Source organism: Gopherus flavomarginatus, chromosome 2, assembly GCF_025201925.1.
Source record: "Gopherus flavomarginatus isolate rGopFla2 chromosome 2, rGopFla2.mat.asm, whole genome shotgun sequence".
NCBI lineage: Eukaryota > Metazoa > Chordata > Testudines > Testudinidae > Gopherus > Gopherus flavomarginatus.
This window is the reverse complement of record NC_066618.1, coordinates 251,445,727-251,465,179: the sequence shown is the minus strand read 5'-3', so window position 1 is coordinate 251,465,179 and position 19,453 is coordinate 251,445,727. Positions and strand designations below refer to the sequence as shown.

At 42.0% G+C, this 19,453-nt stretch overlaps 1 protein-coding gene across 10 annotated transcripts in view; it reads right to left on the bottom strand.

The window, feature by feature from the left end:
* LOC127045230 (carbonic anhydrase 3-like) overlaps nucleotides 1-19,453 on the bottom strand; it is a 98,164-nt gene that overhangs the window by 62,164 nt on the left and 16,547 nt on the right. For 4 of the 10 annotated variants that reach the window (XM_050941114.1, XM_050941117.1, XM_050941116.1 and 1 more), the window contains exon 2: nucleotides 16,995-17,100. In XM_050941114.1, the coding sequence (XP_050797071.1) occupies nucleotides 16,995-17,100 (106 nt within the window). Of the gene's footprint in view, nucleotides 1-373; nucleotides 559-16,994; nucleotides 17,101-17,641; nucleotides 17,747-19,453 lie in introns of those variants that run through there. The other 6 variants (XM_050941119.1, XM_050941112.1, XM_050941120.1 and 3 more) reach the window with 4 other exon arrangements.

Here is a 19,453-nt window from a genome sequence, read left to right as displayed (position 1 = left end):
CACTGTGGTATACCCGGTTATCTTTTGCTCTGAACCTGTGCATTCCTGGTCATGCTGCACCCTCATATGTGTTCAGAGCACATACATTCCAGGTACTAAGAGGCATGAAGACACTTCTTAGGTTTGTGGGGGTAACTCCTTTCCTGTTGCTATGAAGAAATAATTATATGTCCTGGTACTGACAGTTTTCCTCTCTACTCAAGCCAAGTCTTACTTCATCTAATTCAAGGTATTATGGGAAACTTTAGCATAAGTATATAGGATTATAACAAAGGTACATATACTTAAATGCTTGGAATATATATTGCAGGTAGTATTATCAGCATAATATATATGTTTGCTAGCCAGTGTATATTAGTCAACAATAGTGTACCTAGCACAGTCAGGGACTCCAGAGTTCCTTCAGTTAGGTGGGTGGTACCTGTGGGTGGTACCTTCAGCGGGGCATAAGGCCTTAGGGTACCCAGTTCTCTTGTCACTAGCAGAGCCATCAGGTGGAGCTGTGGATGCAGGAGCGTCCTGGATTCAGGCCCCGCAGATCCTCACACCTTGCAGAAACTGAGACAAATGTAAAAACTAAACAAAGATCATAAGTAGTAAACGGTAAATGGGATATTTGAAATTCTTTCATTTTTAACAACATATAGTTATTAGTAATGTAAAGAACTTGATTTTGAGATGAACATAAGACTACTACAGTTTGGCATCATACAGTCACAGAGAAGGATAACTCTGTGGCCTGCTGTACAACTTATGAATTCACGTTGATTTTATGAAATTGCTATATCAATGAATTCCTCAGGGATGTGGAATCAGCCATACCTCATCAAGATTGGTATCACATCTCTCCTCCAGTCCAGGGACAATGGAGAGTCATTAACCCGAATGGCTCCCATTCAGATAGGAACATATTAGGACAATGGGATGACTGAAGCCTAGGGAAACCAGTTCTACCAAATTTGTCTGCAGGGAAGGAGTTTGAAGCAATGGGATTTACCCAGAAAGGGGGGCAGCGAACAAGTATTATTGCTGGGATTTAAAAACTCACAGAGAGCAGAAGGAAGCTCCTGGAGAAGAGAGCAGAGGGAAACTCCATGATTTGAAGGAGAAGCCATGTGCAGGAGAGGGATCTTGAATACCCTAGAGGACTCTGACCAAATCCCAAAGAACATGGATGACTATAAACCAGAGTGCCTACAGGATTGAAGCTCTGGGAAAGGGTATGCTTAAGCTATTGAGGCATCTTGGAAGATAGCACTGATCCTGGCCTCAGATGCCAGACTGTGGGGGGTGCCACTAGGACCCAGACTGTAGAAAATTGTGTCTGCTGCTGGTGCATATGTATTCTTTCTGCTCTAGATGCACAGACATCGTGCAGTGCTGTGCTGGAGGAAGGAGGGCACAAGAGACATAACAGGCAGGTAGGAGAAAAGGTGAGAAGGAATAACAGAAAGCAGCAGGAGCTGCAGAGAGAGAGAGGAGGGGGAACCTCTTATGTACCTCTCTAGCACCCCTAGGAACCTGGACTGATTAACACCAGCTTCTTAGGGAGCTTCCTGTTTCCTGCTGCTTCCCTGAACCCACTTGAGGAGAACAGGCAGCCAAATGAAGTAGTAGGAGCCAGTTAGGCCCTTAAGATGCTGATATCTTCCCTCACTCAGGCCCTGCTACCTGCTTATTTGTCCCCTTCAACTGAGTGTTGAGAGCCACTATAGCTGGCACAGAACAGCAGTCGGGAGTGAAAGAAGAAAATGCCCCTCTGAGGCAGCAGTCAGAAAAAGAAAGAAAGTAAAGGAAGCATTTCTATCTAAGCAGGAAGGAGCTCTCCTGAGATACATAGACACAAATGTTCACAGTGAGCCTTCCGGCCCCAGTGAGGATGTGAGTGGTGAGGAGATGCCTGATCTTTCCAGTTAGTCACAGTGCAGGTGACCTGGCAGCTACTGCAGCATCCATATCTCCATCTCAAATGGATATAACCATGCACATTCCTGAAGAAAAGTGTAGATCAGAGAAGAGTGTGGTGGAGGTGCAAGAAACAGCTGTGCTGAGTTTAGTTCCTTAAATCTAGATGATCCAGGACTATGGACCCACTTGAGCAGTAGCCTGAGGGACTTCCTTGTACTGCATGAGTCACAGCAAGTGAAAAACTTCATGTTCCCAAAAGACAATGAAAATAGAAGTTTCCATCCAACACATTACTGGTGTGAAATCCCCAGTGGTGACAAAGTGGGTCACCACTAGGAATTACATGGCTTATGTACTCAAAAACCCAGAATGCTGCATACTGTTTTTGTTGAAAACTCTTCCAGTCTAATGTTTCAGCCATGTGGAGTTCTAGAGGAACAAAAGACTGGAAAAATCTGGCTAGAAATCTGGCATGCCATGAGAAGGTAGCAAATCACCAGAGAGCATTCCATAGGTGGAAAGAGCTTGAGATGAGACTAAGGTTAAAAGCCACCACAGATGATCAGCATCAAGAGAAGATTGCATCAGAGTCTCTTTACTGGCAAAATGTTCTGAAAAGGCTCATTGCCATTGTGAGAATGCTTACTACCCAAAACCTAGCACTGTGTGACACTTTAGATCAGCTGTATATGCCAAACAATGGAAACTTCCTTAAAATTATGATGCTTATGGCTGAGTTTGATGCTGTACTCCAGAGGCATCGAAGAAGAGTCACCACCCAAGAACTGTACACATTGTACACCACTACCTTGGAAAAACAATTAAAAAATGAGATCATACAGTTACTGGCAAGAAAAGTCAAACAGAAGATTGTGGCAGATCTGAAGTCAGCAAGATATTACTCTGTTATTCTGGACTGGACACCTGACATCAGCCATATGGAACAAATGACTTTAATGGTGCATTTTGTAACAACAATATAACCTATTGAAAATGTCCCTGCAATGGTGACATTGGTGACAGAGAGCATTGTCATAAACAGATAGCTAAGGGTTAATGTCTCTTTCACCTGAAGCACCTGACCAGAGGACCAATCAGGAAACCGGATTTTTTCAACTTTGGGTGGAGGGAATTTTGTGTCTGAGGTCTTTGTTTTCTGTCTGCCTGCTTTCTCTGAGCTTTGGAGAAGTAGTTTCTGCTTTCTAATCTTCTGTTTCTAAGTGTAAGGACAAAGAGATGGGTTAATGTCTCTTTCACCTGAAGCACCTGACCAGAGGACCAATCAGGAAACCGGATTTTTTCAACTTTGGGTGGAGGGAATTTTGTGTCTGAGGTCTTTGTTTTCTGTCTGCCTGCTTTCTCTGAGCTTTGGAGAAGTAGTTTCTGCTTTCTAATCTTCTGTTTCTAAGTGTAAGGACAAAGAGATGGGTTAATGTCTCTTTCACCTGAAGCACCTGACCAGAGGACCAATCAGGAAACCGGATTTTTTCAACTTTGGGTGGAGGGAAGTTTGTGTCTGAGGTCTTTGTTTTCTGTCTGCCTGCTTTCTCTGAGCTTTGGAGAAGTAGTTTCTGCTTTCTAATCTTCTGTTTCTAAGTGTAAGGACAAAGAGATCAGATAGTAAGTTATATGGTTTCTTTTCTTTGGTATTTGCTTGAATATAAGTGCTGGAGTGCTTTGATTTGTATTCTTTTTGAATAAGGCTGTTTATTCAATATTCTTTTAAGCAATTGACCCTGTATTTTGTCACCTTAATACAGAGAGACCATTTGTATGTATTTTTCTTTCTTTTTTATATAAAGCTTTCTGTTAAGACCTGTTGGAGTTTTTCTTTACTTCAGGGAAATTGAGTCTGTACTCACCAGGGAATTGGTGGGAGGAAGAAATCAGGGGGAGATCTGTGTGTGTTGGATTTGCTAGCCTGATTTTGCATTCCCTCTGGGTGAAGAGGAAAGTGCTTTTGTTTCCAGGACTGGGAACGGAGAGGGGGAGTCACTCTGTTTGGATTCACAGAGCTTGTGTCTGTGTATCTCTCCAGGAGCACCTGAAGGGGGGAAGGGAAAAAGGATTATTTCCCTTTGTTGTGAGACTCAAGGGATTTGGGTCTGGGGGTTCCCAGGGAAGGTTTTTCAGGGGGACCAGAGTGCCCCAAAACACTCTAATTTTTTGGGTGGTGGCAGCAAGTACCAGGTCCAAGCTGGTAACTAAGCTTGGAGGTTTTCATGCTAACCCCCATATTTTGGACGCTAAGGTCCAAATCTGGGACTAAAGGTATGATAAGCATTTTCTAGAATTAATTGACATTGATGATACTACAGGAACTGGTTTGACAAATGTGCTTCTTAAAAAGCTGGAAGATACAGGAATTGTGATAGCTGACATGAGAGGTCAGGACTACGATAATCGTGCCAACATGAGAGGAAAGAACAGAGGAGTGCAGACACGGATCTGAGAGTTAGACCCTCGAGATTTTTTTGTCCCATGCAGTTCTCATTCATTGAACTTGGTGGTCAGTGATGCAGCATCAGCTTCTAGTGAGGCTGCTGAATTTTTTAATGTAATTCAAAGCATCTATGTATTTTTCTCCGCATCAACTCATTGATGGCAAATTTTGAAGCAACATCTGGGAACATCCTCTCTGACACTGAAACCACTGAGTGCCACATGATGGAAAAATTGAGTGTAGGCGATAAAGCCTATCAAACACCAAATTGGGAAGATAGATGATGCCATAGTTGCCATTATGGAGAATAATGCTATATGACAGGAATTGTTCATGGGAGAACAATGGCAGAGAGAAACGGAATCACCAGAAACATACATAACTTCAAATTTCTGTGTGGCTTAGTTTTGTGGCATAACATACTATTTGAAATAAATATTGTAAGCAAGAGACTCCAAGGTGTTGACCTTGATATATCTGGAGCAATGGAACAACTGGACAAAGCAAAGTCATACATATCTACAGTCTTACCGGTCAGATGAGGGATTTCAAAATGTTCTGAAGAGTGCACAGAAGTTGGCAGAGGAGCTTCACACTGAAGCTATTTTCCCACCCATTCAAGAACACAAGAGTCACTGAAGAAGACATTTTGATTACAAGGCACAGGATAATCCCATAAGAGACCCCAAACAAAAATTCAAAGCTGAATTATTTAACAAGGGGCTAGATTGTGCAGTACAGTCAGCTGAAGAACATTTCACGCAGCTCAAGGAACACAACGGTATATTTGGGATGTTGTTGATATTCCAAAACTCCTCAGTATACCTGAAGAAGACCTACACCAGCAATGCAGGGCACTAGAGACAGTGTTGACACATGATGACATGCACGATATTGATGTGAGTGATTTAGGTGATGAATTGCAAGCCCTTTCAAGATACATTTCAGCAGGATCAACTCCAAAGGCTGTTCCAGAATATATGTGCACAAATAAGATGACCACCCTCTTTCCAAATGCTTTGGTTGCTCTTTGCATACTTCTAACACTTCCTGTAACAGTTGCCAGTCATCATGGTATAATTCCCCACTCTGAACCTTAGCGTCCAAAAGATGGGGTACCAGCATGAATTCCTCTAAGCTCAATTACCAGCTTAGTACTTGTAGCGCTGCCACCAACCAGGAATTCCAGTGCCTGGTACACTCCGGTCCCCCCCAAAATCTTGCCCAGGGACCCCCAAGACCCAGTCCTTCTGGATCTTAACACAAGGAAAGTAAACCCTTTCCCTCACCGTTGCCTCTCCCAGACTTCCCCTCCCTGGAAGATTACTGTGATTCAAACTCCTTGAATCTTAAAACAGAGAGGAAAATTCACCTTCCCCCTCCTTCTCTCTCCCCCTCCCAGACTCTCCCTGAGAGAGAAAGTAATCCTAACACAGAGAGAAAATTAACCTTTCTCTCCCTCTTCCCTCCTTTCTCCCCACCAAATCCCTGGTGGATCCAGACCCAGTCCCCTGGGGTCTCACCAGAATAAAAAAAAATCAGGTTCTTAAACAAGAAAAGCTTTTAATTAAAGAAAGAAAAAACAGTAAAAATTATCTTTGTAAATTTAAGATGGAATATGTTACAGGGTCTTTCAGCTATAGACACTGGGAATACCCTCCCAACCTAAGTATACAAGTACAAATTAAAATCCTTTCAGCAAAATACAAATTTGAACTTCTTCCAGCCAAATACACATTTGAACTCCTTCCAGCCAAATACACAGTTGCAAATAAAGAAAAGAAACATAAGCCTAACTCACCTTATCTACCTAGTACTTACTATTCTGGACATATAAAAGACTGTATCAGAGAGATTGGAGAGAAACCTGGTTGCACGTCTGCTCACTCTCAGAACCCAGAGAGAACAACAACCAAAAACTAACAGCACACACAAAAACTTCCCTCCCTCAAGATTTGAAAGTATCCTGTCCCCTGATTGGTCCTCTGGTCAGGTGACAGCCAGGCTCACTGAACTTGTTAACCCTTTACAGGCAAAAGAGACATGAAGTACTCCTGTTCTATTAACCCTTAACTATCTGTTTATGACACCAGTGGAGAATGCAGCTTCTCCAAGCTGAAGTTAATAAAAACACATCTACTCTCCACAATGACACAGGAGAGGCTGGTCAGCCTTGCACCCATCTCAACAGAGCATGAGCAGGCCCAGACTGTGGACCTTCAGGAAGCAGTTCAAATCTTTGCAAAGAAGAAGGCACGGAAAGCACCACTTTGATTATTCAAACTGATAAAAATGCCAGTGTTTACTATGCAGACATGAAAAGTTACATTTGAAAGTTAAGTGTTACTTAACATTTTTGAACAAGGCATTTTAAGTTGTTAGTTCTCCTGTATTGGGGTAGGTAGCAGAGCAGTACCATGTGAGGAGTAGAACAGGAAGAAGGCAGAATTGTGACTTTTCAAAGTTTTGCCCCAAGCGAGGGGGTATGGGGGCGTCATTTGAGCGCCCTGCCTCAGGTGCCAAAATGTTGAAGGCCGGCCCTGCCTGGGGGCCTGAGATACTGGGACTGTGAGGTCTCATGTCCCCAGAGGGGTAACAGACACAGAATCTGTGCCCAGGAAATGTGGTGGGAACCAAAGCCAGAAGCTTGGTGAGTGTGTAGCAGGAGGAGCTTTACCAGGGGTGTGAATGATCTTCTGCAGTTGGTGCAGTCCTTGGCAACTGCTCAGCACTGATGGTGAACTCTTCCCAAGATTAGTAGTTTTCTTGCCTCACTGCCAAAAGAATATTCTCAAAGTCTCTACAACATAATACACAAGGATACTCCCCTAAATTACTCTGGCTGAGAGCCTTTAGTGAGTTAATATGAAAATAAGTTCAAACTACTCTTTCTTCCTTGAACCCCACGCAAGATATTTAAAAAGTTTCCGGTATATTTAAAGCCCAAAATTCCTCTTCTAGCTCTATACCAGTAATACTAGTCTCCATGTCCTTTTCTCTGCTATTACTCTAAAGGAAGTCTCCTGCCTTGAATTGATTAGCTTACCCCATCCACCTGACTAATACTTTCTCCAAGCTAAAGTCATCCAGCACTACAGATATTAATGAACACAAAAGCAGTGTGAATAACATGATTATGGAACTCTATTCTGGAAAATGAAATTTGGGATATAAAATTGTCAGTTACCTAAGTACATAGAAAAGGATTAATCTGAGTGAAGACAAATGAAGATGTGGTGGAAAGTAAGTCCATGATGGCTAAGATTTAATAGGCTTGAACTAAGGTGATTATGCACAATCAGAGGAAGGAAGCAAAGGAGTCTGAATTGACAGGGGCAAATCCTGAAGTCCTTACTCAGCTTTCATTCAGTGCTAATGGAAGCGGACTGTTGTTGAAGTCAATGCAGGTATGTCTACACTGCAGCAGGGAGCATATCTCCCAGGCTAGGTAGACAGACATGAGCTAGCTCTGTTAGAGCTAGTGAGATAAAAATAACAGTGTGGATCATGCAGCATGGGCAGTGGCGCCAAGCAGCCTGACATGCAGGGTCTGAGCTTGGGTGGCTAGCCCAAGCTACCACTTGTGCCGCAACATCTACCTGCTATTTTTAGCTTGCTAGCTTAAGTGGAGCTAGCACAAGTCTATCTACCCAAGCTGGGAGGCATGCTCCCAGCTGCAGTGTAGGCATGGCCTGGAAGTCTGCCAGAATTAGGACTAAACAAAAGCTGACAGCATGATGTGGTCTAAATTAGCTGTTACCACTCAAAAGAGATCTTGGAGTCATTGTGGATAGTTCTCTGAAAACATTCATTTGATGTTCAGTGGCAATCCAAAAAGCGAACAGAACGTTGGGCATCATTAAGAAAGGGATAGATAATAAGACAGAAAATATCATATTGCCTCTATAAAAAATTTTGGTACAACCACATCTTGAATACTGTGTGCAGATGTGGTCACCCCATCTCAAAAAATATATATTGGAATTGGAAAAGGGCAACAAAAATGATTAGGGGTGTGACGTTATTGACATAAACTGTAACCGTATAGGCCATTGTTGCTACCACTGTTATCTATTTGCAGAAAATATTGTACAAAGGTTGTCGTGTGAGGTATCTATAAAAAAGTTATGATTTGCTGGTTATGATTATGCTATCTGTATGTGTGTATCATTTTGTAGCTGAAGTTATGAATATTGGCTACGTACTTGTATCTCAATGTGTTTTAATTCTAAGTAGCCTCAGTGAAGCATTTGGTCAGCTTCTTAAGAAAGAACTATTGTCAGTAAGTGCCCAGTCAAGAAACACTTAACTGACAATGAACTTTGGGAGATGCCAATCCACATCTGAGCTTTCCTGGAAACGTTCAAACTAACATGTAAACAGTGGCGTTGGCTTGCAAACTGAGTCATGCATGGACATGTGACTAGCCCATGTGACTTCAAGCTCCATCTTGCTGCTGTGATTTTCCATAGTAAGAACAAAGAGGGGTCCTTCCACGGGCAGAGAATATAAAAGGCCCTGAAAACCCCTTCATCTTGTCTTCAGTCTTGCTTCTGACCTCAGGAGAAACCTTGCTACAAACTAAAGCTCTAAACAAACAACTGAATGACCCCTCCCAGCTGTGGATGTACTCCAGAGACTTGATTTGAACCTGCAGTTTATTCCACCACTACTACAAGCCTGAACCAATAACTTCGCCATTACTGTATGTTATTGATTCCATTTAACCAATTTTAGCTCTCATCTATATCTTTTTCCTTTTATGAATAACCCTTTTAATTTTAGATTCTGAAGGATTGGCAACAGTGTGATTTGTGGGTAAGATCTGATTTGTATATTGACCTGGGTCTGACGCTTGGTCCTTTGGGATCGGGAGAACTGTTTTTCTTTTACTGGGGTATTGGTTTTCACAACCATTCATCCCCATAACAAGTAGCACTGGTGGTGATACTGGAAAACTGGAGCATCTAAGGAAATTGCTTGCATGCCTTCTGGTTAGCCAGTGGTGTAAAACCAAAGTCCTCTCTGTCTGGCTGGTTTGGTGTGCCTTAGAAGTGGAGAAATCCTAGCCTTGGGCTGTAAATGCCCTGCTTTAAGCAATTTGTCCTGCATTGGTACTCTCAGTTGTGCCCCACCAGAGGCAGCATCATTACAAGGGGTATGGAATGGCTTCCATATGAGGAGAGACTAATCAGACTGGGATTTTTCAGCTTGGAAAAGAGATGACTAAGGGTGGCTATGATGGAGGTCTATAAAATTATGACTGGTGCGGAGAAAGCAAATAAAGAAGTGTTATTTACTCCTTCTCATAACACAAGAACTAGGGGGTTACCAAATGAAATTAATAGGCAGCAGATTTTAAACAAACAAAAGGAAGTATTTCTTCACACAGCGCTCAGTCAGCCTGTGGAACTCTTTGCCAGAGGATGTTGGGAAAGCCAAGACTATAACAGGATTCAAAAAAGAACTAAATAAATTAATGGAGCATGGATCCATCAATGGCTATTAGACACCATGGGCAGGGATGGGGTCCCTAGCCTCTGTTTGCCAGAAGCTAGGAATGAGTGACAGAGAATGGATCACTTAATGATTACCTGTTCTGTTCATTCCCTCTGCGGCACCTGGCATTGGCCACTGTCGGAGGACAGGATACTGAGCTAGATGGACCTTTGGTCTGACCCAGTTTGGCCATTCTTATGATCCTGCAAGGTGCTGACTGCTTCCCGTGACATTCTGAGCATCCTTTACTCTTACTGAAGTCAACAGGAGTAGTGGTTGCTCAGCACCCTACAGGATCAGCTCCGCCAAAAGGAGTTCAGGACCTGGCCTACTGGGCTGATACTGAGCAATCACAGACAGCTAGTTAGAGATGGAATAGAACCCAAAGGCTCGAAGTTCATGCTGCCATTTCCTTGTCTTATGGCATGTATGTATAACAAAAAGCCATGTGGAAAGAGAAATTTGTAGGGACTTTCCTTCAAAAAACTGTTTATTTGTTCTTAATAAAGTCCTCAGGGTACTTTATTTTGGTACTTGGAGACTCCTGGAGCATTGGTCTTTCACAGTTGCTGAAGATGGCAACAGAAACAAAGTAAATAGGGGCTGAACCATGGAGTATTGGGAGAGTGACACCAAAACATCTCTAACAATGGTTTTAATGTAAACCATTGGGAGTGTTTATGACATTTGATTAGTAGACAATAGGCTCTTGTACCGGTTTGGTAGAGTATTAGTGATCAACAAATGAACATACACCAGGCAACAGTTACTAGAGACTGGGTTTCATTTATTCATTTCTCAGAGAACCAAGCTCATAAACTATCAGACCAAATTCCTTCAAAATGTCTTTATTAGCGAAGGGCTAGAATTAAAACCCCAGCTCTGAATATTTCTCATTTGTGCTTCTCAGGTCCTTTTCTTTTATTTACAAGTAATATAAAATATTTGCATATTGAAGAATTGGCTCCCTCCTGTGACATGTGGGCATTAAACACTGGAAACGTTAGCAGGCAACCTTCAAGGAGAATTAGAAAACTAACTACACTAAATACATTTCCTTCTAATAAATCAACTTAGATTGTAACCCTCTAACTACTTTGTTCCTCTTCTAATGTGAACAGTAAAATGTGCTTTAAAACAGTCATCCTCAGTGAAGATATTTGAAACTGGGATTATAAGGGAACATTGCAGAATTACTTGAGTGGCCACTTGCCCTAGCATACTTAATGTAGGAGCTAAAGCACAGTATGTAAATACTTCAGTGAAATTATACTTTTCTAGCATATTTATTGACATTTATCCAAACAAAGAATTCATTCTGACTTGGCAATGAAGGGCCAAGATTGCTGTCAGCAGAAATCCACTCTCTGAGCAATTTCATCTTCATCCCAAATAATTACAGCTTTCAATAAATTAACTTGCTCACAGTTGCATGGCAGAACTGACATACTGAGAAAAAGGATGTGCAGGGTGCTCTAGGATCATTCACAGAACAGTCCTGCCATCAGTGTTCTCCTTAGAGGCAGAGGGAAAGTCTCTTAGTGAGGCTGATCTTACCTGGATCATATATGCCGATGCAGTGAAGCACGTAAATAGATGTGTAACTTTAAGCATATGACAGGTTTCAGGTAAGCAGCTGTGTTAGTCTGTATCCACAAAAAGAACAGGAGTACTTGTGGCATCTTAGAGACTAACATTTATTTCAGCATAAGCTTTCATGGGCTACAGCTCACTTCTTCGGATGCGTAGAATGGAACATTCCTGCTGCTGATAGACTCATAGACTCATAGGTCAGAAGGGACCAATATGATCATTTAGTCTGACCTCCTGCACAAGGCAGGCCACAGAACCCTACCCATCCACTTTTATACAACCCCTAATCCAGGACTGAGTTATTGAAATCCTCAAAACTGGTTTGAAGACCTCAAACTGCAGAGAATCCACCAGCAAGCGACCCATGCCCCACGCTACAGAGGAAGGCGAAAAACCTCCAGGGCCCCTGCCAATCCGCCCTGGAGGAAAATTCCTTCCTGACCCCAAATATGGCGATCAGCTAAACCCTGAGCATGTGGGCAAGACTCACCAGCCAGCACCCAAGAAGGAATTCTCTGCAGTAACTCAGTTCCCATCCCATCCAACATCTCCCCGCAGACCATTGAGCAGACTTATCTGATGATAATCCAAGATCAATTGCCCAAATTAAACTATCCTATCATAACATCCCCTCCATATACTTATCAAGCTTAGTCTTGAAGCCAGATAAGTCTTTTGCCCCCACTACTTCCCTCGGAAGGCTGTTCCAAAACTTCACTCCCCTAATGGTTAGAAACCTTCGTCTAATTTCAAGTCTAAACTTCCTAATATCCAGTTTGTACCCATTCGTCCTCGTGCCTACATTAGAACTAAACTTAAATAATTCCTCTCCCTCCCTAATGTTAACCCCCCTGATATATTTATATAGAGCAAGCATATCCCCCCGCAGCCTTCTTTTGGCCAGGCTAAACAAGCCAAGCTCTTTGAGTCTCCTTTCATAAGGCAGGCTTTCCATTCCTCGGATCATCCTAGTAGCCCGTCTCTGGACCTGTTCCAGTTTGAATTCATCCTTCTTGAACATGGGACACCAGAACTGCACACAATATTCCAGATGGGGTCTCACCAGCGCCTTATATAACAGTACTAACACCTCCTTATCCTTGCTGGAAATATCTCGCCTAATGCATCCTAAAATCGCATTTGCTTTTTTAACAGCTGTATCACACTGGCGGCTCATAGTCATCCTGCTATCGACCAATACCCCAAGGTCCTTCTCCTCCTCCGTCGCTTCCAACTGATGCGTCCCCAACGTATATCTAAAATTCTTATTATTAATCCCTAAGTGCATGACCTTGCACTTTTCACTATTGTATTTCATCCTATTACTCTTACTCCAGTTTACAAGGTGGTCCAGATCTTCCTGAATAGTATCCCTGTCCTTCTCCGTGTTAGCAATACCCCCCAACTTTGTGTCATCCGCAAACTTTATTAGCACATTCCCGCTCTTTGTGCCAAGGTCAGTAATAAAAAGGTTAAATAAGATCGGTCCCAAAACCGATCCTTGAGGGACTCCACTAGTAACCTCCTTCCAGCCTGACAGTTCACCCTTCAATACGACCCGCTGGAGTCTCCCCTTTAACCAGTTCCTTATCCACCTTACAACTTTCATATTCATCCCCATTTTTTCCAATTTAACTAACAGTTCCCCATGCGGAACCGTGTCAAACACCTTACTGAAATCGAGGTAAATTAGATCTACCGCATTTCCTTTATCTAAGTAATCCATCACTTTCTCAAAGAAGGAGATCAGATTGGTTTGGCACGATCTACCTTTAGTAAATCCATGTTGCAATTCGTCCCAATTACCATTGACCTCTATGTCCTTGACTACTTTCTCCCTTAAAATTTTTTCCAAGACCTTACATACTACAGACGTCAAGCTAACAGGCCTATAATTACCCGGATCACTTTTATTCCCTTTCTTAAAAATAGGGACTACGTTAGCAATTCTCCAGTCGTATGGCACAACCCCCGAGTTTATCGATTGCTTAAAAATTCTCGCTAAAGGGCTCGCAATTTCACGCGCCTGTTCCTTTAATATCCTCAGATGGAGATTGTCCGGGCCCTCCGATTTTGTCCCATCAAGCTGTTCAAGTTTGGCCTCTACCTCAGTTGCGGTAATATCCACCTCCATATCCACATTCCCGCTTATCATCCCTCCATCATATTGGCCTCTTAGTTAATATGGGTACTTCCACCTTTTCATGTTCTCTGTATGTATAAATATCTTGTGTCTGTGTGTTCCATTCTATGCTTCCGAAGAAGTGAGCCGTAGCCCATGAAAGCTTATGCTGAAATAAATTTGTTAGTCTCTAAGGTGCCACAAGTACTCCTGTTCTTTTTAAGCATATGAGTAGTCCCTGTGACTCCAACGGGACTATTCACATACTTAATGTTACATGCATGCTGAAGTGCTTTGCTGTGCTGGAGATGTAGTTCTGGAAAGAATTTATAGCAATCGAGATTTGGAATTTCATTATTAATGTCTAAATTCTCCAACCATGCAGAAATGTCTAGTTTGGGAGAGAACTCTGAATGTTGTTTCCCAAACTTATCCCAAAATGAGCATATTAAGGAAGTAGTCTATCTGATTTTGGGAAAATGAGCCCCATCCAAACACATACACAGGAATCAGGAATGAGATTCCACAGCTCTAGAGAAGGGCACTTGGCTTCTGTTGTAGAAGTGAGTAACCATCAAAGGGAAGGAAAGGGTGAAATGTGTGTAAATATAAAGCACATATAAACACAGGAGAAAATTCCAATGCTGCCTTGTCATGGTATAATCCCCCAATCTGAACCTTAGAGTCCAAAAAATGGGGGACCAGCATGAATTCCTCTAAGCTTAATTACCAGCTTAGATCTGATAAGATGCCACCACTGAAAAATATATAGTGTTTTAGGGCACTCTGGTCCCCCCAAAAACCCCAAGACCCAAATTCCTTGAGTCTTACAACAAAGGGGAATAAACCATTTGCCCCCCTTCTCCTTTCTTCCTCCCAGATCTTTCCCGCCCTGGGTACACTAGGAGATCACTGTGATTCAAACTCCTTGAATCACAACACAGAGAAATCAGGTTTTTCCCCCCCTCCTTTTCACCCCCTCCCATGTGTTCCCTCCCTGGGCTATCCTGGAGAGAGAGACAGATTCAAGATCCGTGAATCTAAACAAAGGGATTCCTCCTTTCCCCCCTCCCTGTCTTTCACCAATTTCCTGGTAAGTACAGACTCAATACCCTTGAGCCTCAACAAGGGGAAAAAAATCAAACAGGTCTTAAAAATCAAAACTTTTAATAAAAAGAAAAAAAAAGTAAAAATTGTCTCTGTAATTTAGATGGTAAAAGTTACAGGGTCTTTCAGCTTATAGACACTAGAGAGAAGCCTCCCCCCCAGCAAAATACAATTTAAAATACTCCCAGCAAACTACACATTTGCAACTACAGAAAACAATCAAAAGACTAAACTCGCCTTTTCCTGGTACTTACTAAAATTAGAACAGAAGAGATTTGTTTAGGAAGATTGGCGGAATTTGCTTACATGTCTGGTCCCTCTCAGAATCCAGAGAGAACAATGCAAACCCCAAAAAACACAAACAAAGGCTTCCCTCCACCAAGATTTTGAAGTATCTTGTTTCCTGATTGGTCCTCTGGTCAGGTGTTTTTGGTTTACTGTTTGTTAACCCTTTACAGGTAAAAGAGACATTAACCCTTAACTATCTGTTTATGACATGCCTAATCGCAGGATGCCTGGAAAGCTACTTCTAGGGCAAGTCAGTTATTGTACTAATTTCAAGTCATGTCAGTCCAAACCTTCTGCCTTCTTACGAAACACAGTTAAGGTCCAGTCTACACTACAAATAAGAATCATATCTGTAATCAGGTTAGAGGGCAACTGAGTTTTAGACAAATCCCTGCCACTATTGTATTTGCAGCTTAGACAGGGCCTCAAAATACACTGTTAGCCAAAAAAAAGTCCCAGAATCCTTTACAATATTTGAAACAGTGTATCCCTCTCAAATATGGTATTGAGGCCCTTTATTCATCTACTTGTGCCCTAGAGGATAAAGAGCATCTCACCCAGATCCTCCAGACAATCCTTCTAGCTGTACTCAACCTCTCATAAGCAGGGCTGGTGCAAGGATGTTTTGCGCCCTAGGCAAAACTTCCACCTTGCGCCTCCCCACCCCTGCCCAGACCTGCGGCAGCTCCCTGTCCCCTCTCTGCCCTGAGGTGCCTGCCCACCCCCACGGCAGCTTGCCCCCCGGGGAGCCGTGCAGCACCTCCCCACCCCAGATCCGCATCCTCCCCGAGCACGCTGCCCCCGCTCTAATTCTCCTCCCCTCTCAGGCTTGCGGCACCAATCAGCTGTTTGGCACCGCAAGCCTGGGAGGCAGGAGAATTAGAGCCGGGGGTGGCGTGCTCGAGAAGGACGCGGAGCAGAGGTGAGTTGGGGTGGGGAGCCCTGTAGCAGCTCCCCTCCCCACCCTGAGGTGCTCCCTCCCCGCAGCAGTTCCCCAACCCCCCGGCCCGGGGAGCCATGCAGCACCTCCCCACCCCAGCTCAGCTCTGCTCTGCATCCTCCCTGAGCACGCTGCCCCTGCTCTAATTCTCCTCCCAGGCTTGTGGCGCCAAAAAGCTGATTGGTGCTGCAAGCCTGGGAGGCAGGAGAAGTGGAGCAACGACCGCACGCTCGGGGAGGAACTGCTGTAAAAAAAAAAATTGGGGGCACTGCTTTTTGGCACCCCCAAATCTTGGCACCCTAGGCAACCGCCTAGTTCACCTTAATGGTAGCACCGGCCTTGCTCATAAGGCAAAATCTCCTCTCCGAACTGCAAAGGAGAGCCTGACTCTGATAGACTCTGTTCTGCACATTGAAGGTCATATCAGCTATCAGAATCTGAAAGGAGAATTTTATCCTTAGTTCTTATTGTCATACTCAGTGGTCTACAAATACTATATAATTTTCTCTCTCATCAAAATCCTGCTTTTTCAGCTCCCCTTTTCAGTTCTATTTAATGTTTCCCAGCTTCTTCTTTAAAAGAAGAAAGATTGAAAATATTTAAGCTAGTTGTAAATGTCTGGATCAATCACTGTGTTAATGATTGCTATGCAATCATGTCCCGCAATATACTGTACCATATTTTTGCTTTGTTTACTGAATAGAATGTTAAATTACAAGATTATGAAGAAAATGATTTGGTGTAAAAAATTATTTCCCGAGAACCCATCCTGGTCCATCCTAAGCTAACACTCTTCACTCCATACATATCTCATGACCAGTGATCCTAGTTTTCTGTGATAAAAAAACCCAAATTCTCAGGAAAAAAAGGATAAAAATCTTCATTTTTCTGTGATTAAAATTAAACACTGAACTTTAGTTTCCCTAGCCATTATATATTGTAATCAGTTGAAAACAATGTTTTATTGATAAATTTACAGTTTTTAAGCAAGTTCAAAGCCTACTAGCGTTTAGCACTTTTCATGTATTCTACGATTGTCTGTCTTTAAACGTAATTCACAGCCTTGCTGCGTACAGTACAGAATAGCACATTACCGTCAATGTGAAATTTGTCCTTGCCAAAATCAGTGACACAGTCTTTAGGGATGATTTTTGAAGTTGTTGGCATCTTTTCATAACTTGAATTGCTCACGTCTGGAGGCTGAAGTAAAATTTGAGATGCATTAAAACACAAATCCCTATATGCCATTTAGTAACCTTTATATGCCAGAAACAGTTTATAGGAGTATGTTTAGCTATGTAAATTTAAAGTGCATTCAAAAATTAACCACAAGAGGGGGAGGTTGCATTGAAGAAGTGACACTGTTACTTTCAGTAAAATTTAGCTAATATGTGGGTTTTTTTTCACAAAATGTAAAAACTAAAGATTCTCTGTAAAAAAGGTAAATTCCGCTATTCTCCATTGCAAAAGGATTTCTAGGATCCCTGCTCATAGCTAATTGCTCCCTCTGTATTCTTCTCCCATTTTCATATAGGTGAATTCTTTCCTGCTGTCCTTGACAGTCAGAACAAGCTCCCTATCCTTGTTTGGCAGGCATCTATCTGGTCTTCTGTAATACTTCATTATTAATATCAGTACTTCTTCTGTGAGGCCTCTCAGGGTTAATCCACCATTCAAAGAGATGTCTGTCCGATGCCACGCCACAAGCCTGCTGGACCTTTATGTGATGAATCCAACCCACCCTTTGTTCACAATGGCAGTTGTTTGTTTGTTTAGATTGGAAGCTCCTTGGGGGCAGGGAAGATGTCTCTCCAATGATGTCTGCAACGCCAAGTACACTGCTGGCCTCCATCAAATAGAAAATAATAATTATGATAAATAATAAATAGAAACAATGAAACAGAAAGAGACCATCTCTGAGAGAAGTGAGAAAAAAAATTTTTTAAATAAAAGAATCAGAGGACTGTCTTCTTGAGTAATCACTCTACTTTCAGATTAAGCTTTTTTTTAGTAACTCACCATACAGGCTGAAACATTTAATAGAAAAGTATCATCTGCAAACATGTATATAAAAATAATATGAACAGATAAACATTTCAGTGCCAAGTCATTATTCTATTCCAACTGCAGAGGTAAACAATCCTGCACAAATCAAGGCATGATTAAAAGCAGATTCTCTATTTCAGTCAAACAAAAATGCCAAACTAACAAAATAATACCAGAGCACATTGGTTTTAAGTTTTATATCTTTATTTGTACTAATATAAATTACAAGACATTAGAACTCACTCTCGTGTGGGACTGAGGAATGGAATAAAGTAACAGTATGATTGTGCTTTGTAGGAAGCATCTGCTAATTACAGTCTACAAAGTCTCTCTCAATTCAAAATTAGCCCTATTTTGTAAATATGTGAGATTTCTCGTTATTCTGTGAAATCTAACATATTTACTTCTTGGATTCCCTGTTTTGGCTACATCTATAATCCTCAATACCACTCATTCCTCTTAAAAAGCAAAGACATAAAATAAAACAGCAAGTGGTCCAGAATTTATCAATTGACTCTACCATGGATAGTTGTTCAGAGAGTAGCCTTAGAAAATGCATCCATCCTCACAATCTGTGCATGTATGCTTTAATTAAAATCTTGCAAAATCTGCTAGCTATCCTGCAACAATGTCCAAAGCTCCACAGATGGTGCCTATGGCTTTGAATCATGTATCTGAATTTGTCAATTTTTATGCCTGGTTATAGAAAACAAATGCAAATTAGAAGTCCAGGAAATAAGCAACTAAGGGATAAAGGTGCATTGAAATCTAGATACTTTTGGAATTCCAATATAATACTTACCTAGAATTATTTTTTCTTGATGACAAAGAAAGGAATAGTAAAATTTTAGACAAAACTTCCAATCTATGGACCAGATCTATAACATGACTCACACAATAAAGGGAGCTGAATTAATGACAAATGGGAAGAGCAAAGGGGAAAAGTGAGAGATTCTTTTCTTAGAAGCTGTTCCCAAAATATAATTCTTAGCGCTGACTGCTAGAGAGTCAGAGAAAAGGGAAGCGATGTAATCAGTGTCTTCAAGATGTGGCTGAAAATCTTGCTTCTGTCTGGGACTCATCTTTCTGTTCTTAGCCTAACTTGTGTGTCTGGTGAAATTTCTCCTCTTGCTTTCAAAGGAGTTGTGGTTCACTGATGCTGAAGCAGCTATTAGAGGTGTGAAAATGAGACATATCTCACTTCAGTCTTTCCAAAATTAACGTGGGTTTTAGATTCAGTACTTTCATGTACCTTAGTCCATGCCCATGAAATGTCAATGAACAAAGGTGGATGTTATTATTATAGGCCCCAATTCAGGAAAGCACATACGTACATGTCTAAGTCCATCCCAATTTAGGACAACATTTAAGTACACGCTTAAGTCCCATTGAAGTCCATGAATGCTGAGCATGTAGTTCAGTGTTATCTGCAAAAGGGAAAATTTCCTACATCAGGGAACTAGCCAAGAAGCCAGCCAATCTCCCTCCTCATACCTGATCTTCCTCA